General features: G+C 36.0%; 2 protein-coding genes and 1 long non-coding RNA gene across 4 annotated transcripts; 1 reads left to right on the top strand and 2 right to left on the bottom strand.

The window, feature by feature from the left end:
- Positions 220-5,246, bottom strand: LOC18770643 (guanosine nucleotide diphosphate dissociation inhibitor 1). Its single transcript, XM_007201992.2, has 13 exons — positions 4,948-5,246; positions 3,883-3,945; positions 3,666-3,749; positions 3,442-3,549; positions 3,153-3,325; positions 2,624-2,735; positions 2,428-2,508; positions 2,281-2,343; positions 2,026-2,127; positions 1,699-1,823; positions 915-1,125; positions 753-827; positions 220-554 (listed from the first exon to the last, which is right to left on the bottom strand). Exons 1-13 carry the CDS (start codon positions 5,032-5,034, stop codon positions 504-506), a joined length of 1,335 nt encoding a protein of 444 aa, XP_007202054.1. The 5' UTR covers positions 5,035-5,246; the 3' UTR covers positions 220-503.
- On the top strand, positions 9,718-15,725 carry LOC18769808 (ankyrin repeat protein SKIP35). 2 transcript variants are annotated; one of them, XM_020568170.1, is made up of 4 exons: positions 9,718-9,850; positions 10,089-11,266; positions 12,142-12,574; positions 14,641-15,725. In XM_020568170.1, exons 2-4 carry the CDS (start codon positions 10,626-10,628, stop codon positions 15,445-15,447), a joined length of 1,881 nt encoding a protein of 626 aa, XP_020423759.1. In that variant the 5' UTR covers positions 9,718-9,850; positions 10,089-10,625; the 3' UTR covers positions 15,448-15,725. The 2 variants fall into 2 exon arrangements, with proteins under 2 accessions (XP_020423759.1, XP_007203611.1); XM_007203549.2 differs by lacking the exon at positions 9,718-9,850 and having other exon boundaries at positions 9,867-11,266.
- LOC18769301 lies at positions 18,582-20,435 on the bottom strand. Its single transcript, XR_002272665.1, has 2 exons — positions 19,970-20,435; positions 18,582-19,428 (listed from the first exon to the last, which is right to left on the bottom strand). It is a non-coding gene; the product is annotated as an uncharacterized LOC18769301 (long non-coding RNA).

Here is a 23,030-nt window from a genome sequence, read left to right as displayed (position 1 = left end):
TATATGAGTTTGCATACGCAATTTGCAAATCATCAATAGTTGATTTATAAATAACAAAAATAAGGCAAGAATTTGGAGAGTTATGTTTGGTTGATTCCAGAAAAAGTAAAAATATTTGTTGTTTTCCTTATAAATTTTTTTGGTGGTTTGTTTTATATGTATTCAAAGTATATATATACACACACACACATAACACGTATGTCATTTACTTCAAAGAAGTTCCCCTGATAAGTAATAATTTTATATGCCTCCCCGCATACTCGCAACCTGAAAATAACATTACCACATGTGCACGTCCGAAATCTAGACATGTTTTAAAGTACAATTTTTCTTGAAAGGGCGTTTAGTACATTTAAAACAGCATTATATCACATATCAAGTCTATAATTAAAAGTGAAAACTCATAGAGTCCTCCACGGTATGAGGATTACCACCAGCAACTTAAGCAGTTCAACGTACTTGGAACAAAGCACAATTGTACAAGCACCACATGTAGTTTTTACTCATTCTTCTGCAGCACTAGCAGCACTTAGGTCCACACTGAGGTCAAGAACCTGCTCCAAAATTCCAGGTATTTTGGTTAAGCCTTGTATGATAAACATAACTCTTTGAAACAGTAAAATGAACAAGGGCAAGTTAGTCAATAGTAGCTTTTGAATTTTAATTGAAGGCAATTTCCGTCAAGACTTGAAGGAGACATGAAATGGAAAAGAATGGAACCAATTAGCCCGAGTATGGATTATATTTCTTACCTTCCCTGTAATCAAGGTATACATGTTGAGTACATCCATGACAGTGGACTCAAAGTGTGTTGTCGCATCATAACTCTGTTAAACATAAGAAGGCATACGTCAAGTGTGCACAAGTAATAATGAAGAATACACGGAACAGGCCAAGACTGGAAAATGACTCACGGTTGATATGAAGCAATTGTCCAAAGAGGGTTCATTGACTGGCAGATATCTGTCATAAATATCAAAAAATATCTCTTCAACAGGCCCTAAAAGGTCAATTCCTGGCTTTAGCTCAGTCTCAGGATGATCAGTCTCTGCCTCTGTTGATACAAATGCAATAAATTTTCCCTTTGGAGCAACATTGTGAGAGTAAGAGCAACAGAAAAGATACCTGCTCGGCCATAAAAGATCACAAAACTTAGCCTGTAGTACAAAGATACAAAATAATAATATAAAAGTAGTAGTAGTAGTAGTAGTAGTAGTGTAAGAAATCCACTGGAAATAACATTGCATATCCAATACAAAACACAGAAAAAAAATAAATTAGTGTTCATTAAGTAAAGAAAAATAAAAAGAAGCCATTTCTTTCTCATAGCAAAAGAAAAGCTAGTCATGGGATTGCTTTTTGCTAAAGCAACAGTGACACAGACCTCAAATCAGATCAAGGTAAGATCAAGAATTTGGTTGTTCGCTCAAATTTTCACCTTATCCCAAGAGAGGACTTGCAGAGCACGAATGATTTCCAAAGTTACAGAGTCCGTGGTATTTCCACGATGCGCAATTAAATTAGATCTTCTTAGTATATTCTAACCAATCAACTATAGATCAGGTAAACATACCACGCTCCAGACATGAAACATTTTAACTATTTAGATACCTTTAACCCCATTCTAAAATCACAGATACAAGATACATAAGTGCATTGCTTGCAACCTTCATAGTTGCCACAAACATAAGAACTCACATATCTGATCTGCGACCCAACTGCTTCTGTGGCAGGATAACCTGCACTGAATGAGAATCATTGGTGTTCGGAATTGGGTGGCTCATTATCGCAATAGCCCTTGCAACCTTACCAACCTTCCTAACCTGTTGAAATGCAATAAATTTTCAGTCAAGTGTGGGATAATGAGCATTTTTCTTCACCCTTCAAGCATGGCACAGAAGAAAAGAGAAGCAATTGTCTATCCCCTATGGACCTATAATTCAATAGAATCATCTGCCTACTTACAATGCATAAGGTGAATAGAAAATTGATTTTAAAACCGCAAACCAACTTAGAAGGGTTTACCTTGTTGGGCAAGTAAGAAGGATCACAGACAACTTTCGTGCACCTAGCAGTTTCCCCTTCAGATGTTACACCGATTACTTTCCCCTCATCATTGAACTCTACCTGGTATCATGCAGTACCAAACTCAGTCTCGACCAACAATAATATTCATGTACACAGCAATTTTCCAAATACATAGTAGAAAAAACTAATGCAATAAGATAAGGGAAAGAGTGTGAAAGAGTGTTAAATCCAATAAACATGAGTAAGGAGTACCTTGCACTCGGGTTTATTCAACATATACGTCCCACCATAAACTGCACTAAGTCGTGCAAATGCCTACATGAAGCGCCAAAAAAATAAAATGAATATCTTCACCAACTTTGACATTAATTACAATAGTTTAAATAGAGAGAAAGAGACCTGGGGAAGCTCTCCTAATCCATATAATGGATATATGTATGGTGATCCTCCTTGAAAGCGTGCAAGAGACTCCGCATATAGCTAACACAAAAACAAGAGGTAAAACTCAAGTTCATGAAAAAATGAAACTTGTAATATATGCGAATTTAAAATCCAGGGATACAAATATCAACTGTGAACCCCAACTAGTATTTACCTTCATTCTCTTCACAGTCTCCAGTGCAGGTTCCTCCAGGTAGCGGTCATCTCTATGAAGTGCCAATGCATGCCCAATGAAGTCAACAGTGTTGTCATCAAGACCATATTTTCTGTCAAAACATCAACCACACAAAAAATAAACAAATGGTATCAGATTGTTACTAAGTTCATTACACGTACAGTATCAACAGTGCAATCAAAATAAGATCACCTCTCTTTTCTAGAGAGATTAACCATATACAATATAAAACAAAGGCAATCATTGGTTGGTACAATTAGGTCTCTCTCTCTCTCTCTCTCTCTCTCTCTCTCTCTCTCTCTCTCTGAACAAGTTTCCATCCCAACATTACACCCCAAATACTTATCGCATAAATTTTGAACACCCATTAAGCAATATGCCAACCAACTAATCTTCGATCCGTTGCTTAAAATTTATTTTTATAAGATATTGAGACCATCAAGATTGCAAATTAGGATTCTTCTTACAATGAGTTCATTTGCAAAGAGGGCAACATCCAATCACTTACGCAATCAAGTCTCTAGTAGTCACTCTTCTTAAGTCCATTCCCTCGTGTGTTTTGGGATCAGTTTCATTATAATCTTGAACATATATGAAGAACTTGCGGGCACGGCGCTTTTCGAACAGGCCCATGAGTGGAGATTTAAGTGCCTCCATGTCAGTTGCTGGAACCTTGTGAACCTATTGCAACATTTCATATGCCACTCATAAGTGTTAAGATAAAATCTATACACACATATGTCTGAGTGTGTGTAAATACTAAATACATGTTTCGAATAAGTTAGCACAAATTCTACCTTTCCTTTATTATACACAAAACTGCCATCCACAGCTTTGAAGTACAAATACTTGGTGACATCTGTGTGAATTAGGACACGCACCAGAGTGCCATTGGCCATCATAAACTACACAGAGAAAAATAAAACACTTTAAGAAAACTAGAAAATAAATATAAATAAATAAAACCCACAAATAGTGGGCCAAACACAATGCAGAAAGCAAGGAAACACACAAAACCTACCTTAGGGACCATGTCCACATTATAATCCCTACTTGAGCCCAAATGTGCTGGGGGCTTATCATCTCCCCTGAACCTCTTCCATAGCTGCAAGTTAATCATTTAAAGATCAAGATAAATATTTAATTGGAAAGTTTAAGGGAGAGAGAGATAGCAATAGAAGTACAGAACTGATACGTCATTGAGACTTTAGTTTAAACAATAAGGGGCAGAACAGGACCTGGACAAGATTAAGTGATGCACACTCTCCTCCATAATAATCATTCCTATCCATGTGCAGAACCTGGTTCACAAGATGCACGCATCAATACTAAAAGTCCCTAGTTTTTTTTTTTATCAACACTCAATCATCATCGGCAGATAAGAAATTTATATAAATAAATAAATAACAGTAAATATATAACGGTTAATAAATAGCAAAAGTGCTAAGGTTTTTGCCCTACATGCCCCAACAGAAGAAATAAGTACAAAAAGGAAAGACCATGGAAAAACAGAATGAGAAGAGAAGGAAAGGCACCAACAAAAGAACAAGTGGTTTAATAACCATTCTTTCTACATGTAGGAGGGAGTACTCATTATCTCAGAGAAAAATAATTAGAAATCAACCAGAAAATCAATCTCAAACAATTGTTCCAATTTAAATAGATTAAAGTTTGTTAAGGAGAATAGAAGTAAATAGTCATACCAAGCAAAAACTTTCACATCGCATCAGGAACTCAAATACACATAATAATGTAGTAACTAAGCACAGACGTTAAGTAATTTTGGGGAGCGGTTGTCATCAGGCAAGCTATAGAAGTAGGACAAAATCCCACTGGCCCTATCAGACACTTATCATTAGAGATTTTCTCCTTGGTTATTTGCCGAAATAGTTGGAGAATTGAGGATGTTAAATGGGTAAGAGTTGAAGCTGCTAATATCCTGGCAGCCCAGTTTGAGTGGCAGTTTTTCAGGGTCTAAGATTGACAGTAAAGCGCACTTGGTTAGACGCACTTTGGACTAATAGGTTCAGATCAAAACCAGTTGAAGTAAGACGGTACGAATTTAGACAAACATCCAAGTAAACATAAACGGAGAAATGAAAATAATGGAACAAAAAAAAGACCGTGAGATGGTTTGGAGCATCTAGATCCGTCCGATCACAACTGCGAGTATACCCCGTCGACCCAGTTGGAAAAGCAATTACACATAATAATAATAATAATAATCAAAGTGAAAAAACAGAGTCCATGGATGAGATTGAAAAAACAAGAAAAAAAAGTGTAGGAGTGGCGGAAGGTGTGACCTTCAGGCCGTCAACGGAGAGAAGACCGCTGAGGATGCATTCTTTGAGACCCGTTCCCAACACTATGACATCATACTCTTCATCCATTGCCTCCTCGCTTCTTTGATCTGAACAGATCAAACTTCACACAATTCTAGGGTTTTGGTCTCAAGCTCTCTTCCCAGTTTCTCACACAAGTCTAATCTATGTCGTGCTGGTATTGCACTAATAATATATCAGCACTACTACCTTTTTCCTCTTTTTTTTCTTTTTTTTTTTTATAAATCTGAATATATTACAATTTCTAGTAAGATGCTTTGTGTGTCTATTAGGAAAAGCTTACGAGGATTTTTATTCCTTTACATTTCTTGTTGTGTTGGGATGGAAAATGATTTCGTATTTCCTTTTACTCGGTAATTACAGTCGATTTACTTATTAGTTATTGTTAGAGCATTTTCAGTGGGAGTTGTATAATGAGGTGTATGTTAAATATACATTATTTGTGATCGGAATCATCCACAATGGTGAAATGTAAATGATTGTAAATTTACACCACAACCGTAAGATACAAATTTAGATGCACATGTGCATTTTTTTTTACATCTCTTGCAAGTTGGGCCTACATGAGAAAATGTGAGAAAATGTGGACAAAAGTGAGCAAAATCAATTATACATCTTTAGATTGACATTTTTCCCATTGGAGCAAAAACCACATTACAACCCCCGGAAGTGTAAAGGCGGTGTAAAAGTAACCCCGAAACTACACCCTCCATTGTGGATGCTCTTATTAGCTTGAGTGTATGATTCCAATTCCTGATTTTCTGGCGTTTACTAATATATAAGTAATAAAAAATATTATGTGAATTCCATTTTAAAATATGTAATCAAATACCTTCAAAATCTGAAATAAGATCAACTATGAGAGTAGTTGATCCACTTCCAATGCTTTGATTCTCTTATCTAAATTTCTCGATTCATGGCTTCCTCCATTCCTAGTAAGTAAACATGCTCTCAATTATTTCTTCATGTGTGTTTACTAACACATGGGTATTTGAATGAATCTCATTTCGTACTTCTCCTGCGTTTATTTACACTTTACATAATAAAAAAAGTATGGAAATTCCTTGATAAAATTCGTAATAGCCTCAAAATTTGGAATCATATCAACTATAGGATTCCAATTCCTAACTATCATATAGCTCCCTAATTCATGACCTCCCCCATTCTTTTGCAACTTACAAGTAACCATGCCAATTTAAAACGCATATCGCATCAAATAAAATGGGCAATATGAGTTCTTGTTAGTATGAAAATTGCATTGTCATTTCCTAGACTCTAGCATAGGTTGAGAATTAGTGTGTGAACATGTTTTACTGGAAGCTTTGGCGCAACACATTCATTCCGGATCTTTAAAGTATGACGTGATCGATATGAGAAACTGAGTTCAGGTAAATCATGACATAATCATGCATTCATTATAGGATTCCTAGTTGGAGTTATTTTCAATCAAGTATTTTCATGTTAATCCTATTTTTAATAAGATTAGATTTTATATCTTGAGATTACTTTCCTAGTTAAACTCTATTTTGATTTAAGTTAAAATTTTATATTGATACCTAATTGGTCTCTTTGATAAAGATTGTTATCTTGGATAACAATCCTTGCATAAGTTGACAAATTGATTTGTATTAGTGGTCTTAATGTTTTTTGACGTTTTCCATCATGTGCCCATTTTGAATGCCAACAAATAGTCATAGTTGAATAGGTTTAGTGTGTGTTCATATTGCATCAGGTTGAGGAGTCTTAATTGAAGTGGGTTTGGTACTCGTGGGATGCCATCTGACTAGGCATAGGAAGCCTTGAATAAAAGAAGGATGCCTCTCCTTGGTTGATATATAGCTTTTGATATTTTGTGTGGAATATATAGAATTCTGAGGAAAATGCTGCTGTGCATTTATTTGAGATAAATCATCAAGTGTTTAATGTTTACTTGGTGATTTATCAAACACTTTAATCATTCATATTGCATTCATATGCATGTCGGTGACTCATATGGTAGAGAGCACCAAGGTCGTTGTGGCGGTCTTTCTCCGGTGAGCTTGAATCGATCGTGACCAGTATCGGATTCAACATAAGGAGAGTTGGAAGAACTCCGGCGAACTTGAAGCAATCGTGACCAGTATTGCATTCAACATAAGGAGTGTCGAAGATCATCCCTTGACAGAAGTTGAGTTACGAAGAAGTCGGTAAACATTATCTAGAATGAGTCTAGAATAAGTGTGTGAGTACTTCTTGTAATCATCGTTCTATAGTGGATTTGAGTTGGACTGAGGAGTCCTGTGGATTTTCCCCAGAGGTGGGGTTTTACCACGTAAAATAATTCTTTACGTGTTCTTTTATTTTTAAGCTTTGCACATCTCAGGATTGATAACTCATATCAATCCTGCTTCAAAGGTTGATCATTATTTATTGCAAAAAAAATTCAAATTAGCTTGTTTAACCTTCTCCAGGCATATATAGATATCCTACAGGTATTTTCAGTTCTCCTAACTAACCAACCCAACATCCTCACCGCCTTATCAACAACATAACCAACATCATCACTCCAACTATCGCCACCACTATTACCTTCGTCAATCCAACATTGTCGCCACCTCCTTACGAGCACCTCACATGACCCATCAAACACCATCAATAACATCAACCCTACTAACGTAGCTACCGCCATCAGCATCACATATTTTCATAGTATAATTTCCTATGTACATAAAATTTAAGTCATATATTAAATCTCATTGCCATTTTAGTTGAAACCTCATACTTTTACTATTTATCAACATTCTTAAATTTCCTCTTTCAAACACATGCAAATGTTTGCAATAAAAGAAAAGGTAAAGTATGCATATATGAGTTAGTCCAATTAACCATGGTACTGTGCCCACCATTTGCATTGAAAATTCAAATCCTCTTCTCTCTATATGTTTGTATTGTAGTTTATAACATCACAATGCATATGCCCGTAAGCACTTTTCCAGGTTTTGTATTTAAAATTATCATTTATAAATATATAATAAATATTATGTATTACATTTAATAGTTAATATCTGTAAAAGATCCACTAGTGTAGTGGTTTTGAGCAATTACTCATTCAGGAAAAGTCCTGGGTTCAAGTTCTAGCATCTGTGTAGTGTGTGTGAGCAGTGGCGGACCCAGACTTTTGTCCATCTGGGGGCATAAAAAACAATTTCATAGCTGACACCTATAAAGTCTAGGTTTTCATAGCAATACGATATATATTATAACACATAATCTATTTCAATAATTTTTTAATATATGATTTTGGGCCAAAATATAAGGCTATAAAATATTGGACCACATCTTCATTAAGTCTTGGGCCTTGATATTTTCAATATAGGAGAGGTTTTGGGCTAAAATCTTGAAGGCTTTATTTATTTAGGGTGCTGAGTGGGGATTTTGCATGCAAAATATTAGTCAAGCGTCTTGGTTTTATTGACAAAGTGTTTGGCTAGATGGGTGAAGAAAACACTTAAGTGTGGGCAACTGCCCACAGTAAGCATGTATTGGGTCTGCCAGTGTGTGTGAGTTTAGTATGCTATTGCTACTCTCAATAAGAAATGTCTTTCAAATAAAAAAAAAAAGTGAATATCTACACATTAGAATTTTGTACTATTTTTATTGGTCAATTTACCACACATCGTGAATATCTACACATTACATGTTTACTAATCTATAATCGGAATTAAAATAATGAGTTAAATTCCTCCTACGGATACTCATGTGTTTACTTCACATGGAGGAATCAACTCCTGATTTTGGAGGAATTGGACTCTTTGGGTGAGAGGTGGTATTCTAATTGATGGAGAAATAACCCATTAGGAATTTATCTTTTTACCGATTATATCCTCACACAAATTTTAAAAATTCCAAATTTGTCATCACTTTAACCTAACAACGAGAGCATTTTAGTAATCAATTTGGTTTCAATTCCAGTTCATGAGAATTTATTAAATAACTTACAAGGAATTAGTACCACTTCTACCCCAATTCATATGGTTTGGTAAACAACTTCATAGGAATCCGGATTCTAACTTTCCTAAATCCAACTCCTCTTCAATTCAATTCATCTTAATCCGATTACGAATTAGTAAACATGCCACCAAATTTTAATAGTGTCATGTGATGGGCGCACACATGTGACGTTATAAAGGACAAATTGTTCTTTTTTACAGTAATTTGAAACACTTCAAAATCATTTATAGCTTATTGATATTATTCCTTAAAAGGGGTAAAATCAATCATTTCATTCATTCATATTATAATATTATAATACATGTACAAACTATATCACATGATAAAAAATAGTTTTGCTCACTACTTTAACCCAAAGTGTATCATCACCACCATTTTTAATACTTTATACGTGTTTATAAACATAACTATAGTTAACTTTTTTACTTTGTATTATGGAACCATGATTATGCATATGGACACATGTCTAGTGTTGAAAAGGATAATGAACATACACCTTGAGTTAAAATGATAAGCAAAAATACTCTTTCATATGATCATATTAGCATATTATTCTATAATTTATAAATATAAAAAAGACATTATTATCAGGCGGCAAATTGAATGACATGTGTAGAAATTTAACATTGAGAGATACATAGACTAATTAAAATTTAGAAAATTTAATTCGGAGACAAATTGACAGTGATCGTAGACTTCAAGGGGCAAATTGGCAGATTTCCTTTAACAAAATGAATAATAAAGGAAATAAAATAAACAGAAAACATCTATAATGGTTTTCCAGATAGGAAATAAAAAAATTGAAGGGAATGAATAAAGATCACAGGGTTTTGCTCTCTGATGAGTCTCTGTCCTCCACCACAATTAATCAGAGGTTTGCTATATCTATTTATTCATTCCATGTATTTTTCGTTTTGCTTTTTCCTCTTTATTTAAGTTCTTACTATTTATGCACTCATTTTCGATTGCATTGCTTTTTCGTTTCCTTTCTTTCCTCCTTCCCTAACAGATTCTGTTTTAGTTTTAGATAGTTTATTTTTTATTTGATGCCTTTAACGATTTTGTTAGTATTTTTGTTAACGTGTTGATAAACGAGGTTCTGGGTGTTATAGGGTGATTCACGATCCTTGATATATTGCTGGAATCCCTTCGGATTCGCTGTAAGGAGGGTTTCTAGGGTTTTTCCAGTGTTGTTGCGACTGTGGTCCTCTCTGACATTTGATATTTGACGGGTATGGCTGGTAGGTTGTTTCTCTGGTTTGCTTGTTCTGGATTGTCTCTTAACACCAACATGTATAGGAATTCGAGAAGTTAGGGCTTATTTAATTCCATTGCCTGTTGAGGACTTTGCTTTTCGATTTGTTCGCCTAACTCCAAGTGGAGCAGTGATCGAAGTAGGAGAAACAAAAAAGGGAGTAAACTTTTGTAACGAATTCGTGCATTAACCATTTGGTGTTGTTGGATTTGGAATCGTGAGCGATGAGTTTCTTCCATTATATTATTAGTTATACTTTTACTACTTGGGCTGTTTGATGATGCTTTTTGGGAAATTTGTGTGATAGCCTGATTAGAGGGGTTTTTCCTTTAATTTTATTTTAAATTACGGAAATTCGTGGGAAGGGGAATAGAATAGTCTATAGAGGGTGAGGATGGAAAAGGAGATGGCATCTGTTGAGGGTAATGGTGGTTGGATTGTGGTAAACGAGACTAATTCTGAAGACCCCACGTATATTGAAATGGAAGCAGAAGAGAGTGGAATTGATTGTCCAAATAACGGAGTTCAAGGTTTAGCATCAGACAAAGGGGAGGGAAGTAATGTGGTATTTTCTAGAGAAGGACCCCTTGTCAGGAAGGAGTCAAGGATGTCCACTAATTGTAGTTGTAGTGCCAAGAAACTCAAATCTCAGGCCGCTGTGGTGGATTCCAACCTGGAGAAGAAGGAGAAAATTGAGCAAGAGAAGAAACTCAGTAGACAAGATAGGATTGAGTTGGGTCGTTTGTTTCAGGGTGCGGTGAGTTCCCATGATTGGGAACTTGCAGAGAGTTTGATCCTGTTAGCTGATCCACAAACCTTGAATGATGCTTTGTGCATCACTCTGGATTCAATATGGTTCTTGAGCACACAACAAGAGCTCTATGGGATAACGGGATTGATAAAGAAGATAATTGTCAATGGTGCGTATGACTTCACCAGAGCTGCCTTGAGGACTTCATTTCTTGCTTCTTGCGTCTCTGCTTGTCAGAGCCGAACAATGAGTCTTGCAGATACAGTCACAGTGATGGCCCAAAGGTAAGGCTTAATGTTTTCAGTCTTATATGGGGAAATATTTATTTATTTTATTATCTTTCTGAGAAGATTGAATTTGATTTGACATCATGTATGGTTCTGCTATATCTTCTGTAGTTAATAAGTGATCATCTATCAATATTTGAAACCGTGTGTTAATTTTTTGGTACTGTTGATACACATGCTAAATTTGTAGGGATGCCACTTAATATGTACTGAGAGCTATTGTTTTTGCCATCTATTTGAGAAAGTAGTTTTCAATTTTTTTTCTTTGACCTTTTGCGTTTGTTGCGCAGACTTGTATAACGACAAATATTGCTGTGTTTTTGCATGGGTGTCTGTACTCTGCATGGGTCCTTAAAGACTACAGAAGTCTTTTCCAGAATTGAAGATGAAGACTTTATAACTAATAAGGAGGACTAGGTAGATTAGGATGCATTATCTTTCTTACTAGTAGGATAAAATTACTTTATTTATTGAAGTTTGTGATTGAAGTGTATAGTTCTAGTTCGTTTATGCCTTGCTCTTATTCTTAAATTCTTAATGAAGTGAGCAATTTGTTAAGCAGAAAAAGTGCATATATTCAGTTTTTGTAGTTATCATATTATAGTCATTTTTATGTGCCAGTTCATATGCTTTCAGCCAATCTGTGTACGAACATACATGTAGAAAACCTGGGAGTTGTGCAAAAGGCACCACTTGCTATCAAAACTTAAGAATGCATAGATTTCGTTCTTTGATGTCCTTTGATTTTCCCTTCTTTTATTTGAATAGTGTGGTATTTTTTATTGTGTCTGCTGAGCACCTTGTCAGTCTTTTTCCCTTTAATCCTGTAATTGGTGTGCCTTTAGCATCATTGTTTTTTTTTTTTTTTATAGGTTGCATGAGCGTCTCCAGGAATGCAATGGAGATGAGGTCTTGAAGGCAGAAGCTGGTGCTAAGGTTCAAAAGTTTACCGAATGGGCTCTGAAATGCATAGGCTTCCATTCTCGTGGTCAGGGTAAAAAGGATAGAGTTAACAATAGCTCATCAGTTGAGATCCAACTCCAGCTATCAGCATTTAAGACATTCATAGATCTTGCTGGTAACCAGCTTTCCGGGAAGGATTTCACGGAGGCCTTTGATGCTGCTTGCTTTCCCCTAACTCTCTTTTCTAGTTCATTCAACTCTGGCTGGGCATCTGGGATCTCGGCAACTGCAATTCATGGTTTATTAGGTATGTTGGTGGAAGGGGGTGCGGACAATGTTAATCAGTGTTTTCTTGAAGCCTCTCGTTTTGGGAGTACAGAGCTTGTGCGGATCTTATTGCAGGTGACTTTAATATTTTGTTTAGATGCCATGATGATGTTTATTTGCCTTCCTAGCTTTTGGATATTATTTTTTGCCTGAGTACTTTTTTATTAGTAGTTTATGTGGAAAATTAGTCATGTGGTTTATTTTTGGGTAAAATCTAGAAAGCTGTAAAATATATTACTATACCAAGCTACAAAATAACCTTAGAGAAAGAGCAGCCTGGCATCATGAAGTTTATTAGAATGCTTTCTGACTTCACCAATTCCACGATGGGACACTAGGAGCTGATAAAAGAAATTAAAGGAACAGAAAAAAAAAAAAGGAATCTATACTTGATTCATTCATTCATGCCTGCCATGATTCTAACATTCCACAAAAGCCAAAAATGGAAGAAAGGCACCCTAAGAACATCAGATGAGTAAGATTTCATTATGGAATTTTTTTTTCACAAGAAACTAAACAAAAGCAAGCTATATTTTAACAAGTATAGTTGTATATATGTAGTTATGTATTTTTCTGATACTTAGGGCCTGTTCGGTGGTGTTTTCGGAGGCTGTTTTCCGTTTTCATTCTCAGAAAACATTGAGATTTGCGTTCGGTGGTTTGAGAAAATGCAGAATGTTTTCTGAAATCGTTTTCAACCTTTTAGTTATAATTCACTGAAAATGCAGAAAACGTGAAAATGATGTTTTCATTTTCAGAGAATATGGATTCATTGGCAAAAAAACAGAGCATAAGCCACCATCGTAACCACCATCGTCAAATACCACCCAACAGCCACTACAGGCCAATTGAACCTTAGTCACCACAACAGACCAGCCACCTGCTAATTGCACCACCACCCAGTCAAACCCAATCAACCCTACCATCAATACCACCTGTCTCAAATCGAAGTACCACCACCCACTTAGCAAATTGCAGAGAGAGAGAGAGAGGCAAAACCCTTTACAATATAAATAATGTATAAAATAAATTTGAAAGTCAAGTAAAACTAAATAAACAAATAATAGGTAAATAAAAGTAAAAAAAATAAGATTATGAAAGCAAGCTTGGTATGGTGAATCACGTTAAAGATGTTGTCCTAAAGCCTTTGTAGCCTCCCTACATGTAGGTACTAGTTGTTATTCATCTGAAAGACAGATGTGTCATGGTTGCTTGTTCATGTATGATGTATCAATGTTGTATCACTGCTTGGTCATTTTACTAATCTTTTTGTTTTTTGTTTTTTGAAAGGAAGTCATTTTACTAATCATAATGAAGCAAAATCCGAATATCAAACAGTTGGAAAAAAAAAAAAGGGCTTTTCCAAAAAATGTTCATTAACTCTCTGGATTCGAAGAGAGAATGAGGTTGATTGTCCTTTATGCATTTACTACAAAAATAAACAAAAAATTAAAAAATATGTATCTTTTTTCTTTTAGGATAAATTCATAACCCTAATATCTATTATAATTTAGTTATGTTTAACTGTTGTTAGTTATTTTATTTTTATATAAAAGTACCTAGGTAATACTCAACATAATATAAGTACTAATTATATAATAATGGTAATTAGTATTATAGTTATTAAGCCAAAGTTTTTAGTTCTTCTAATGACTATAATCGTCATTTTTTTTAAAATGTTGTTATAAGATGGTTTTATAAATTGATATTCAAGCTCATGTGTGTTGGTCGTGTGTATTGTTTTTTGCTTACATGTTTAATGATAAATTTATAAAAATTCTAAAGTAATGTCTATCCTTTCTTACTTTTTACTATTACTTCTGAAAATCTGGAAAATCAAAAATATTTTTTCTGACATTGACATTATTCATTGTTGCTTCTTTAATGCTGAAGCATACTTGAATAAATAATTTACTTATGTATCAGTTCTAGGAGAATTTTGAGAAGAAGATTGTGAACCAAGATTTGCTTTTATGATATATGGTTCTACTGGCAGCTTTTCTTCTCAATTTTGTTTGGCATCTGGGTTTAGGAGAATTTTGAGAAGAAGATCGAGACCCAAAATTTGCTGTTATGATATATGGTTTGTCTGGAATTTTTTCATCTTACTTATATTTGGCATCTGGGTTTTGTGTTGTTAGATTGCCCAAAGGAACAGCTTGGATGTTGATGTTGACCTGGCTTTGGGTTTTGCTTCTCACTACTGCAAGATTGGTACTATGGAATGCCTTGTGGAAGAGGGTAATGCCATAGCTTTCTTGGGCCCCCTGATGAGAGCTGCTGAGAGGGGCTGTATGCAGGTTGTTGAGTGGTTTGTGAAAAGGGGTTGCCGAGACATGGAGCTCTGCCTTGCTCTCACAGCTGCAACTTCTAGTAGCCAAGTTGAAGTTGCTGCCCATCTCCTTCCTCATGTTCCTCATCACGTCCTTGCAGCACTAAGCATTGAAATTCTGAAGGCTGCTGGTGAACGAAGTGGTGGTTCTCTTGATGGTGTTGCATTTCTTCTCCATTCCGACTTCTTGGGTGATCCAGCAGCTACTTATGCTGTTGCAGACAGTATTGCTCGGTCTGATGATGAGGCTGTAGCTCCTGAGTTAAAAGCTTTTCTTCGGGAGCATTGGTCAGAGGAAGCTTTCTTGCGCGGAATAAGACTAGGACAAGAACATTACTTGAGCCTGGTGAGGATTTTAAAATGGGGTGGATCTCCTATCTGCTTAAGAGATCTACCAGCCCCTCTGAGGGTAACGATTGCTTACCTGCCGCTGTATAGGGAGTGTGTCAAGGCAGGTGGCTGTTTGTTGTCACAAAAACTGAGAGGAAAGGTTGTTGAAGCTGTAAGCAGGCTTGGTGGTGGGGTCTTAGAAGGGGTGAGCCAGTGCGGAGAGCTCTTGGCTGTTCTGGAGCATCATCTTCCTCCATTTTTACTTCATTCGCCGAGCAATGCATAGCCAGATGTTACTTACTTTTGGGGTTTTGCTTCCCTTTTTTTTCCCCTCACCATCCGATGTATGTAATGGATAATAACGTCTTAGCTGGGTTCAGATGACAAAGCCAAGGTTTGTCAATTCTATTTCCATCATGTGGTTACCTTGTAATTTAGTTCTTCTACATGACACATTATGATAGTCTGAATGTGCTTGTCAAAAGAGTTGAAATATGACGCGCTTGTATTTGACTACTTTTATCTTATAAGTCATATCTATCATTGTAACTTTTAATTCTTTTTGCTTCTCCTCTCCACCTCGTGTTGGGGGCTTTATTTTCTTCTCCTGTCGCCTTTTTTGTCTTGGTTGGATGTAGAAACCCAAAATAATTTGTCAAAGGAAGTTTCAAAGAAGAGAATGAACAATGGAATGTTGTTGCTGCATCCCAATGAATAGAGCCATGTTTCTCTGCCACCTTTCTTTCGTGAGCATGGACATAGATAGAGCCACAGACCAAAACCCCGAGGAGAACCATTCAAACCTAAACGTAAAGACAACAAGGGGGATGTATAGTTAAAAGCGACTATTTGACGACCGTCGCCTTTGGGATTTTTGAAATAAAACAACGCTCTCTGTTTTAGGGAGCATCTCGAGCAGACCAGACAAAGGTGCTTTTAGTCAAAATTCAACCCAAAAAAAACCACTCATACAAAAACAATTTGAAATTCAGTATTAGTCAAAATTGGAGACCATGGTTAGAGTAGTATTGTTAAAGTGGGTAACCATATAATTAACTTGTGCCATTTAAAGTCACAATTAACCAAGTTTTGGCTAGAGCATTCATGGAGATGCTCTTACAAACTATTACAATTTGCTGGAGTATTATTGTTTTTTTTTTAAAAAAAAAATTTAAAAAAATCAAACGCTATTCATTAAAAAAGAAAAGAAAAAAAGACATGAATATCATGACTGCAAAAGCAACAACTAAGAAAAAAACAACTCAAAAGGAAAAGCTAAATCGGACAAAATTCGCGTAAACTAAAGGCCAGTTTGGGATTGTTGTTACTTTTTGAAAAAAAAAATTTGCTTATGTTGTGTTTTGAAAATAATTAATTGTAAAAATAAAGCAGCTCTATATTTGGTAAACAAATATTTTAAAAGTGTTAGTACAAAAAGCAATGTCAAAACTGTTTGGTAAATCTTAATACAAAACTGTTGTAACTGTGAATAATGGCTAAAATAAACATGATGTTAAAAGTGTTATGCCCTAATCATGTGGTGGTAGTAATGTGGTGGAGGTGGTGGTTGTGGTGATGAAGGTGGATGGTGGAGGTGGTGGTTGTGGTGATGAAGGTGGAGGTGGTGGAGGTGGTGGAGGTGGTGGTAGTGGTGGTGGTGGTGGGGATGGCGGTTGTGAAGGTGGAGGTGGTGGCATGGTGGTAGTGGTGTTGGTGGTGGAGGTGATGGAGGTGGTATAGTTGGATGTGAAGGTGGAGGTGGTATCATTTTTTAAAATTAATGATGGTATTTTAAAAATTAAAAAATTCATTAAAAACTCATATCTGTTTCTTCTAAAAGCAATTTTGAGAAGCAACCCAAAATTTACTTTTAAAAACTATTGTCAAAAAGCTACTGCTTTTGAAATAATTGAGATATTTAGAGTATGCTATTTAGACATACAACATTGACCACTTTAACTGACCACCTTATATGGCAACTGATGTGTCATGCCATGTCAATTAATGAATGTCGCCATGTCAATTAAAAAACAAATTAAAAAATCATAGCATTCCTAGTGAGTGGCCTCATAGCAGCATTCATTAATTGACATGGTATGACACATCAGTTGCCACATAAGATGACCAGTTAAAGTGGTTAATGTTGTGTGTCCAAATAGCATTACTCTTTATTAGAGAGTTGGTACACAAGTTGGTATCTAAAGTTGGTATCCCTAGCATTTTCACCTTATATTTAACTTTAAAGTGAAGCACATTTTTGGAGAAAAAAGCATTCCCAAACAGAGCCTAAAACACCAAAATCACCAAAATCTAATATAGACCATATCCAAATCCAAACAGCCCAAAATAAACAAAACCTTAAATTAAATCATAAGCCTAAAAACCATGACTACCACACGGATCGAAGTCGTGCCGCCATAGAACCCACCGTATCTAACCAAGAAGAACATGTAGAACAGATATGGGGAAGAATCAACCTCAACAATATCCAACTGCGCATAAAAGCAAATAAGAGTCACATAATAGCGAACAAAAGCCTGATTTGACAAAGATCGCGAGATACATATAGGCAACTCGCAGCGAAGTCATTCATATCGTGGGTAGAAATTTAGAGAAAATGGAAGAATTTAGAGAGAGGGCTTTGAGGCAAAGATTGGATTGAGGGATGAACATAGAAGAGGTGATTGAGTACTTAAAATCTAAGCATAACTCAGCTAAAGTCACAAGAAGGGATTTATTATTCGGTAAGATGAAAACTAGAAAAGATGGAGGGAAGGAGGAAACTAGAAAAGGTGCTGGAGTAGTATTGTTAAAGTGGGTTTGATAATACATGCGAGAGTGAGATCTCCATTAATTTTTAGTTTAAAGTTTAAACTACTGGAAGAGGGATTCACGCTCGGATGCAGCGTGAAGAGCACGTTCGCTCTAACCAACTTAATTAAGTCTGTGCAGGAGAGATTTCCATTATTAAAATAATGTAGTGTTGTTCGTTTTTTGATAGACGATTTTTTAAATTACACTGTGCTAATTACACAGAAGAAGATCGAAATCGGATGTAAAAGAAAACCCACATTTGGTTAGTATTCAACTTCTCAAATGACAGCTTCCACAGAACGTAAAATACCAAGTACCAACCATCAGAAGACCGCATTAAAAACGTTTTGGCAGCCTATTTCTGGAAAGTCTCAGCAACCTTATCAATTAGATTTGGTCATATACTGTTAAGCAAGATTTGGTTAAATAAAAGAAAAAGAAATATATTAGGTCAACAAGGAGAACCCCTCCTTACAATCATATGGGTATACACGAATCACGATCCATTTACCGTGAAATTAGAGTTTCCTCACCTCATATGTCACTTGTTCCATCCTGTTATCGTTGTATTGTATTGAACATTTAGCGAATGGTTAAGGGAGGAGAAGAAAAAATAAGTGTTTTTCTTGTACTGAACATTTAGTGTTTGACCCAAAAAAAAAAAAAAAAAAAAGCACATTTGGTGAAGTACAAAAATTGTATGATGAAAGAGGTGCGTGTATATGTTGTGTTGGAAACAAACACACCATATACTCAAACGTATGTATAAGTCAAGTCCCTCACATTAGAAGGCATGAAAGCCAAGATCATAAGCACTGCTAGAATGCCAATCGGAAGCAACAGCAGCATGAAGGGTGGGGGAGGCAGCGGTGGAAGTATCAAAGGAAGGATCAACAGAGTCGCCGTGAGACATATAAGCAAAAGCAATGACTCCAGGCTGAAGTAGCTTGCCGGCAGCAGTCTTCTGCCACTCCCTCTACCGTGTGATAGTGTTCGACGATATTCCGTTGTCTTGATGTGTCTCTGATGATGATGATGATACTCTAGTTTATGCCCTTCATCCACTGGGGTACCAGAAACCTTTCTTGTTTTAACATCCATGATGCAGCTTGAACAACGATCTTGCAAATCAATAAAACCTTCTGGCACAAGTCTTACCTGATGTGCTCCCCCGAATCACACACAGCACCCAACTGAGTGGAGTATTGAGTATTGACCCAATTCCAATATCACTGAGAATTCTTCAAAGGCCCAATTTATCCCTAGAACTCAAACTATCCAACCCACTTTTAACTAATGCCGGTTTCATACAAATCTAAACAAACTATTATAACAAGCAAAGCAATCCAATGCAATGCAGCCCACAACTCACTGAATCTGTTTGGAGCCTGTGATGCTTGATGCTTCTGAGATCTCAACTTCCACAATGACGTTCAGACTTCTTTGAAAGAAACTAGAAATCGCAAGAAAACGTGATTAGTTCCTCAAGTCTACAATGCACAAACCATGAGACGTCGTCCCAAATAATCCAACTGAATAAGAATTTCAATCAAAATCGAAAATTGAAAGCCAAATCAAGAGAACATGAACCACCAAAAGTTGAAAGAAAAAAAGAGAGTATATATTGTATAAATGTTGGAACAAATATATATTCCGCCCAATAACATATGTTCACATACATCAATCAATCTTACTGCTGATATACAATAGCATACATTTGGAAAACACGCAAACAAACAGAACAAGCATAAAATTTTGTTAAAGCGTGCGCCTTTGGCCCCCAAACCCAACAAATGAACTAACGAAATAGGGAGGGGAACAAACCCAGAAATGAAATCTCCATCTTTCTTTGCTTTTTTCTAAAAAATAAAAAATTAAATTTTTGGCTTTGAAGGAGATGAAACAAGGGAAATCAACAATAGAAAAGCAGAGGACATGTGGAATCTACAACAAATTATAAAGGTCGATAGATATATATATATATATATATATACCTGTGATGCGTTTGTGTTTGATTCTGGTTATCTTGGTAGTAAAATTTCCGAATGAGGCAGCAAGAAAGAGAGGTCCCCTTGAGCGCTTTTTGCATCTCAGTGTCTATCTATGGCTCTTCCACCTTCAACTCAAAACTCTCTTGGCAGAGTCAAAGACGGCCTCGATTTACTGGGCTATGGCAGAATAAATACATAATCATCAACAAGAAGAAGAAGAAGTTCTGAAAGGGGCTGCTGGGTTGCGGAGATAAAGAAGGAAAGAATGAGGAAGGTGAAAACTGAAAAGCAAGAGACTGCTGGCTAGCTAATCAACCTGTTGAAGCAACGGAATGAATTTTGATGGGTTTTGGGTTGTTGCACTGTATTTGTATTATTATTACTATCCTTTTCTTTCCCTTCTCCTCTCCTCCCTTCTTTATTATTTATTATTATTATTATTATTATTATTATGTTAGGGGGAGAGAGAGAAAGGAGAGCGAAAAAAAGGTTTGGTTCAGTGAATTCCACATTCAAGTGGGGTTTGCTGACATGCAAGTTGCTGGTTTTGGAAAATCAGGGTTGTGTCCCCCAAGGTTCTTCACCCCTAGACTCTTGTTATTTATTTCTCTCTCTCTCTCACTCCTTTTTCTCGTCTCTCTCTAGAAAAGGCCCAGTTGAGTTCAGAAAAGCCCACTCTATATTTTGAGTAATTCATCAAAAAAATTTGATGGGAAATTATTTTTTATGTTTTTTTTTGTATATAAGAAATAAAAGATTGTGTGTAATGAGGATAATACTATTTTGCAATTCTCTATTAATTAAGATATGCCATACATGATAAATTTTTTATTTGACATATCGTAATTGATCAGAAATAACAAATTAGTAATATTCCTGTTTCATACAAGTTTTGTGATTTTCCCATAAACCAAACACAACTTGTAAGATAATTGACATTAAGGGGGCCCATTTGCAAATCTATTCAAGTATGAAATCATTCCTTTCCTTTTATGTCTCAGTTCTTTATTACATTTGCAAATAGCTAGGTCATGCGGAGGGTGGTGGCCATCTATCTACGCATCGTCATACATTGCTCGTGTCGTTAGATGATTTTGAAAGCATAAAAAGCCTACATACATGATACATGATACATGATACATGATACATGATACATGTCCTGTCTCACTTATAACTTTCTCAATAAGTGAGAAGGACCCATTCTTCACATCAATTTATTTCTGTTTTCCAAAAAGAAAAAAAAAAAGAAAATATTATCGAATAAGGAAGTAGATTAATATATGGTAATACTTTTCTAACAATTTCGTCTCTGTAGTTCTTTTAGGGTGTTGGAATTCGAAATATGAACTGAGTATCCCTTTGTCTATCAAAAAAAGTTTTAAAAATTGAACATGTTCAAGGTAACATCAAAAGTGATTAGAGAATAAATATTAATTTATGATTTTTCTGTTGGATTCAAATCATCTCTTATAATTTTTTCTACCATAATATGTTTGACTTTTATTCTCTAATATCATCTCATTAAAATTTAATCTAAAATAACAAGACAAAAAGGCATTTCCTTCTTGTTCACCCGTTTTCGTGTTTTACTCCTGAGGTGGAAGGGCGAAGTTCCCCACTGGCTTGGAGACCACTTGTTGGTCGACAAGTCAGCTTTCTTTGGTGTGCGAGCGTGCCACTGCTAGTAATGTAAATTCTAGCATACTTATTTTTAGATTGGATAACTTGCGCCTCAAGTTACTGACTTCTAAAACAAATGATTGTGAATTTGGGTGAGGAATATCTCCCAAGTAAGTTCTTTTCTTGCCTCAGACTGGTGAGGACTTTCATAATCTATCTCAGTATCAAATGGTTGTTCTGGCCAGAATAGATAATAATACAATACTGCTTCAGGCAGAACTGCCTTTTACAAAATTAAGAAGGGAGAAATCAACTCTAGAAAAACAAGAAGATGGCTGGAATCCCATTTCTGCCTGGGTAGAAACTTCTGATCCGGGCTGGATTGGGTATGTCTGTACTGGACTGTGTTGTCAACAACTTTGGCTGCTTGGCTTCAGCTGTAAATCGATACCAAAGTTCAATTTTGGCAGAGCTTCAATCTACTTCAAGCCTTGGGAGACTTTTGAGCGGGCAGAACTGCAGGAATTCTTCAGTTTGAAGGGACAGAAGTGGCTATTCTCGAGGATTTAGCAAGCTGGAACTATGCTGTAAAATTTATTGAGGTTTTCATATTGGTGAAAACTCAGACTATGTTTGTCTTGGCTTTTGCTGAACCAAATTTGTAACGAGAAGGATCTCGTTTTCAGAAGACTTATTTTCTAAGTCTGAACTTTGGGATTCTGATCTAAAGCTGTTTTTTTCTCTTGGGATCCAAGTGAACTTTTTCTTATTTATTTATTTTGATTGATTGATGAATTGAGTGTCCTTTGTTTCTTTGCCTTCTTTCGCTTTTATAAGAGATCCTCCTAAGGAGGTCATTTTTAATCTTTTAAATAATGGGCGGCAAAAAGATCTCTTATAATGTAAAGTAAGAAGAGTTGTTTAGATAGGTTCTGAGTAGTCACCTCCTAAAAACAGTCCCTTCCCTGGTTTTCTGGGTGGCAGCTTTCTAATTCAACCAACGCCACCGTCTGTGTGGGCTTTTTATGGCGGTTTTGGCTCTTTTTCTTTTGTATTTTCTGAGTGGTTCCCTGTTTCCCGTTCTAATTTAGAAAGCGTGATCCGTGAATTTCTTGGGAGATGGTGTATTGATTTGGAGCAAAATCTTGAACACAGATGGGTTTTTGATCTTCAATTGGCAGTGTTTCAGAGACGTCCCTCTCACATTTTTAAATTTTAGTTGAAAATGCTGACTTTTCCAAAGCTGAGGCAATCACGTGGGTGTGTCTTTGATCCCTTGGTTTTGAATCTATCGAAAATTACGGGCTGATCTTTTGAAGTCCATTTCGAAAGTTTCCACATCTGGGCTTTCTTTGGGCTGAGGCTTTATTTCCAACGTTCTTGGTGTGAAGCCCAAACTGTTTGGATCTTAATTTTTGTTTTTCTCAAGTCTCTGGGCTGGGCA

The sequence above is a fragment of the Prunus persica genome, chromosome G7 (genome assembly GCF_000346465.2).
Source record: "Prunus persica cultivar Lovell chromosome G7, Prunus_persica_NCBIv2, whole genome shotgun sequence".
Lineage (NCBI taxonomy): Eukaryota > Viridiplantae > Streptophyta > Magnoliopsida > Rosales > Rosaceae > Prunus > Prunus persica.
Note: the sequence above shows the minus strand (reverse complement) of the source record. Positions and strands in the feature narration are given on the sequence as shown.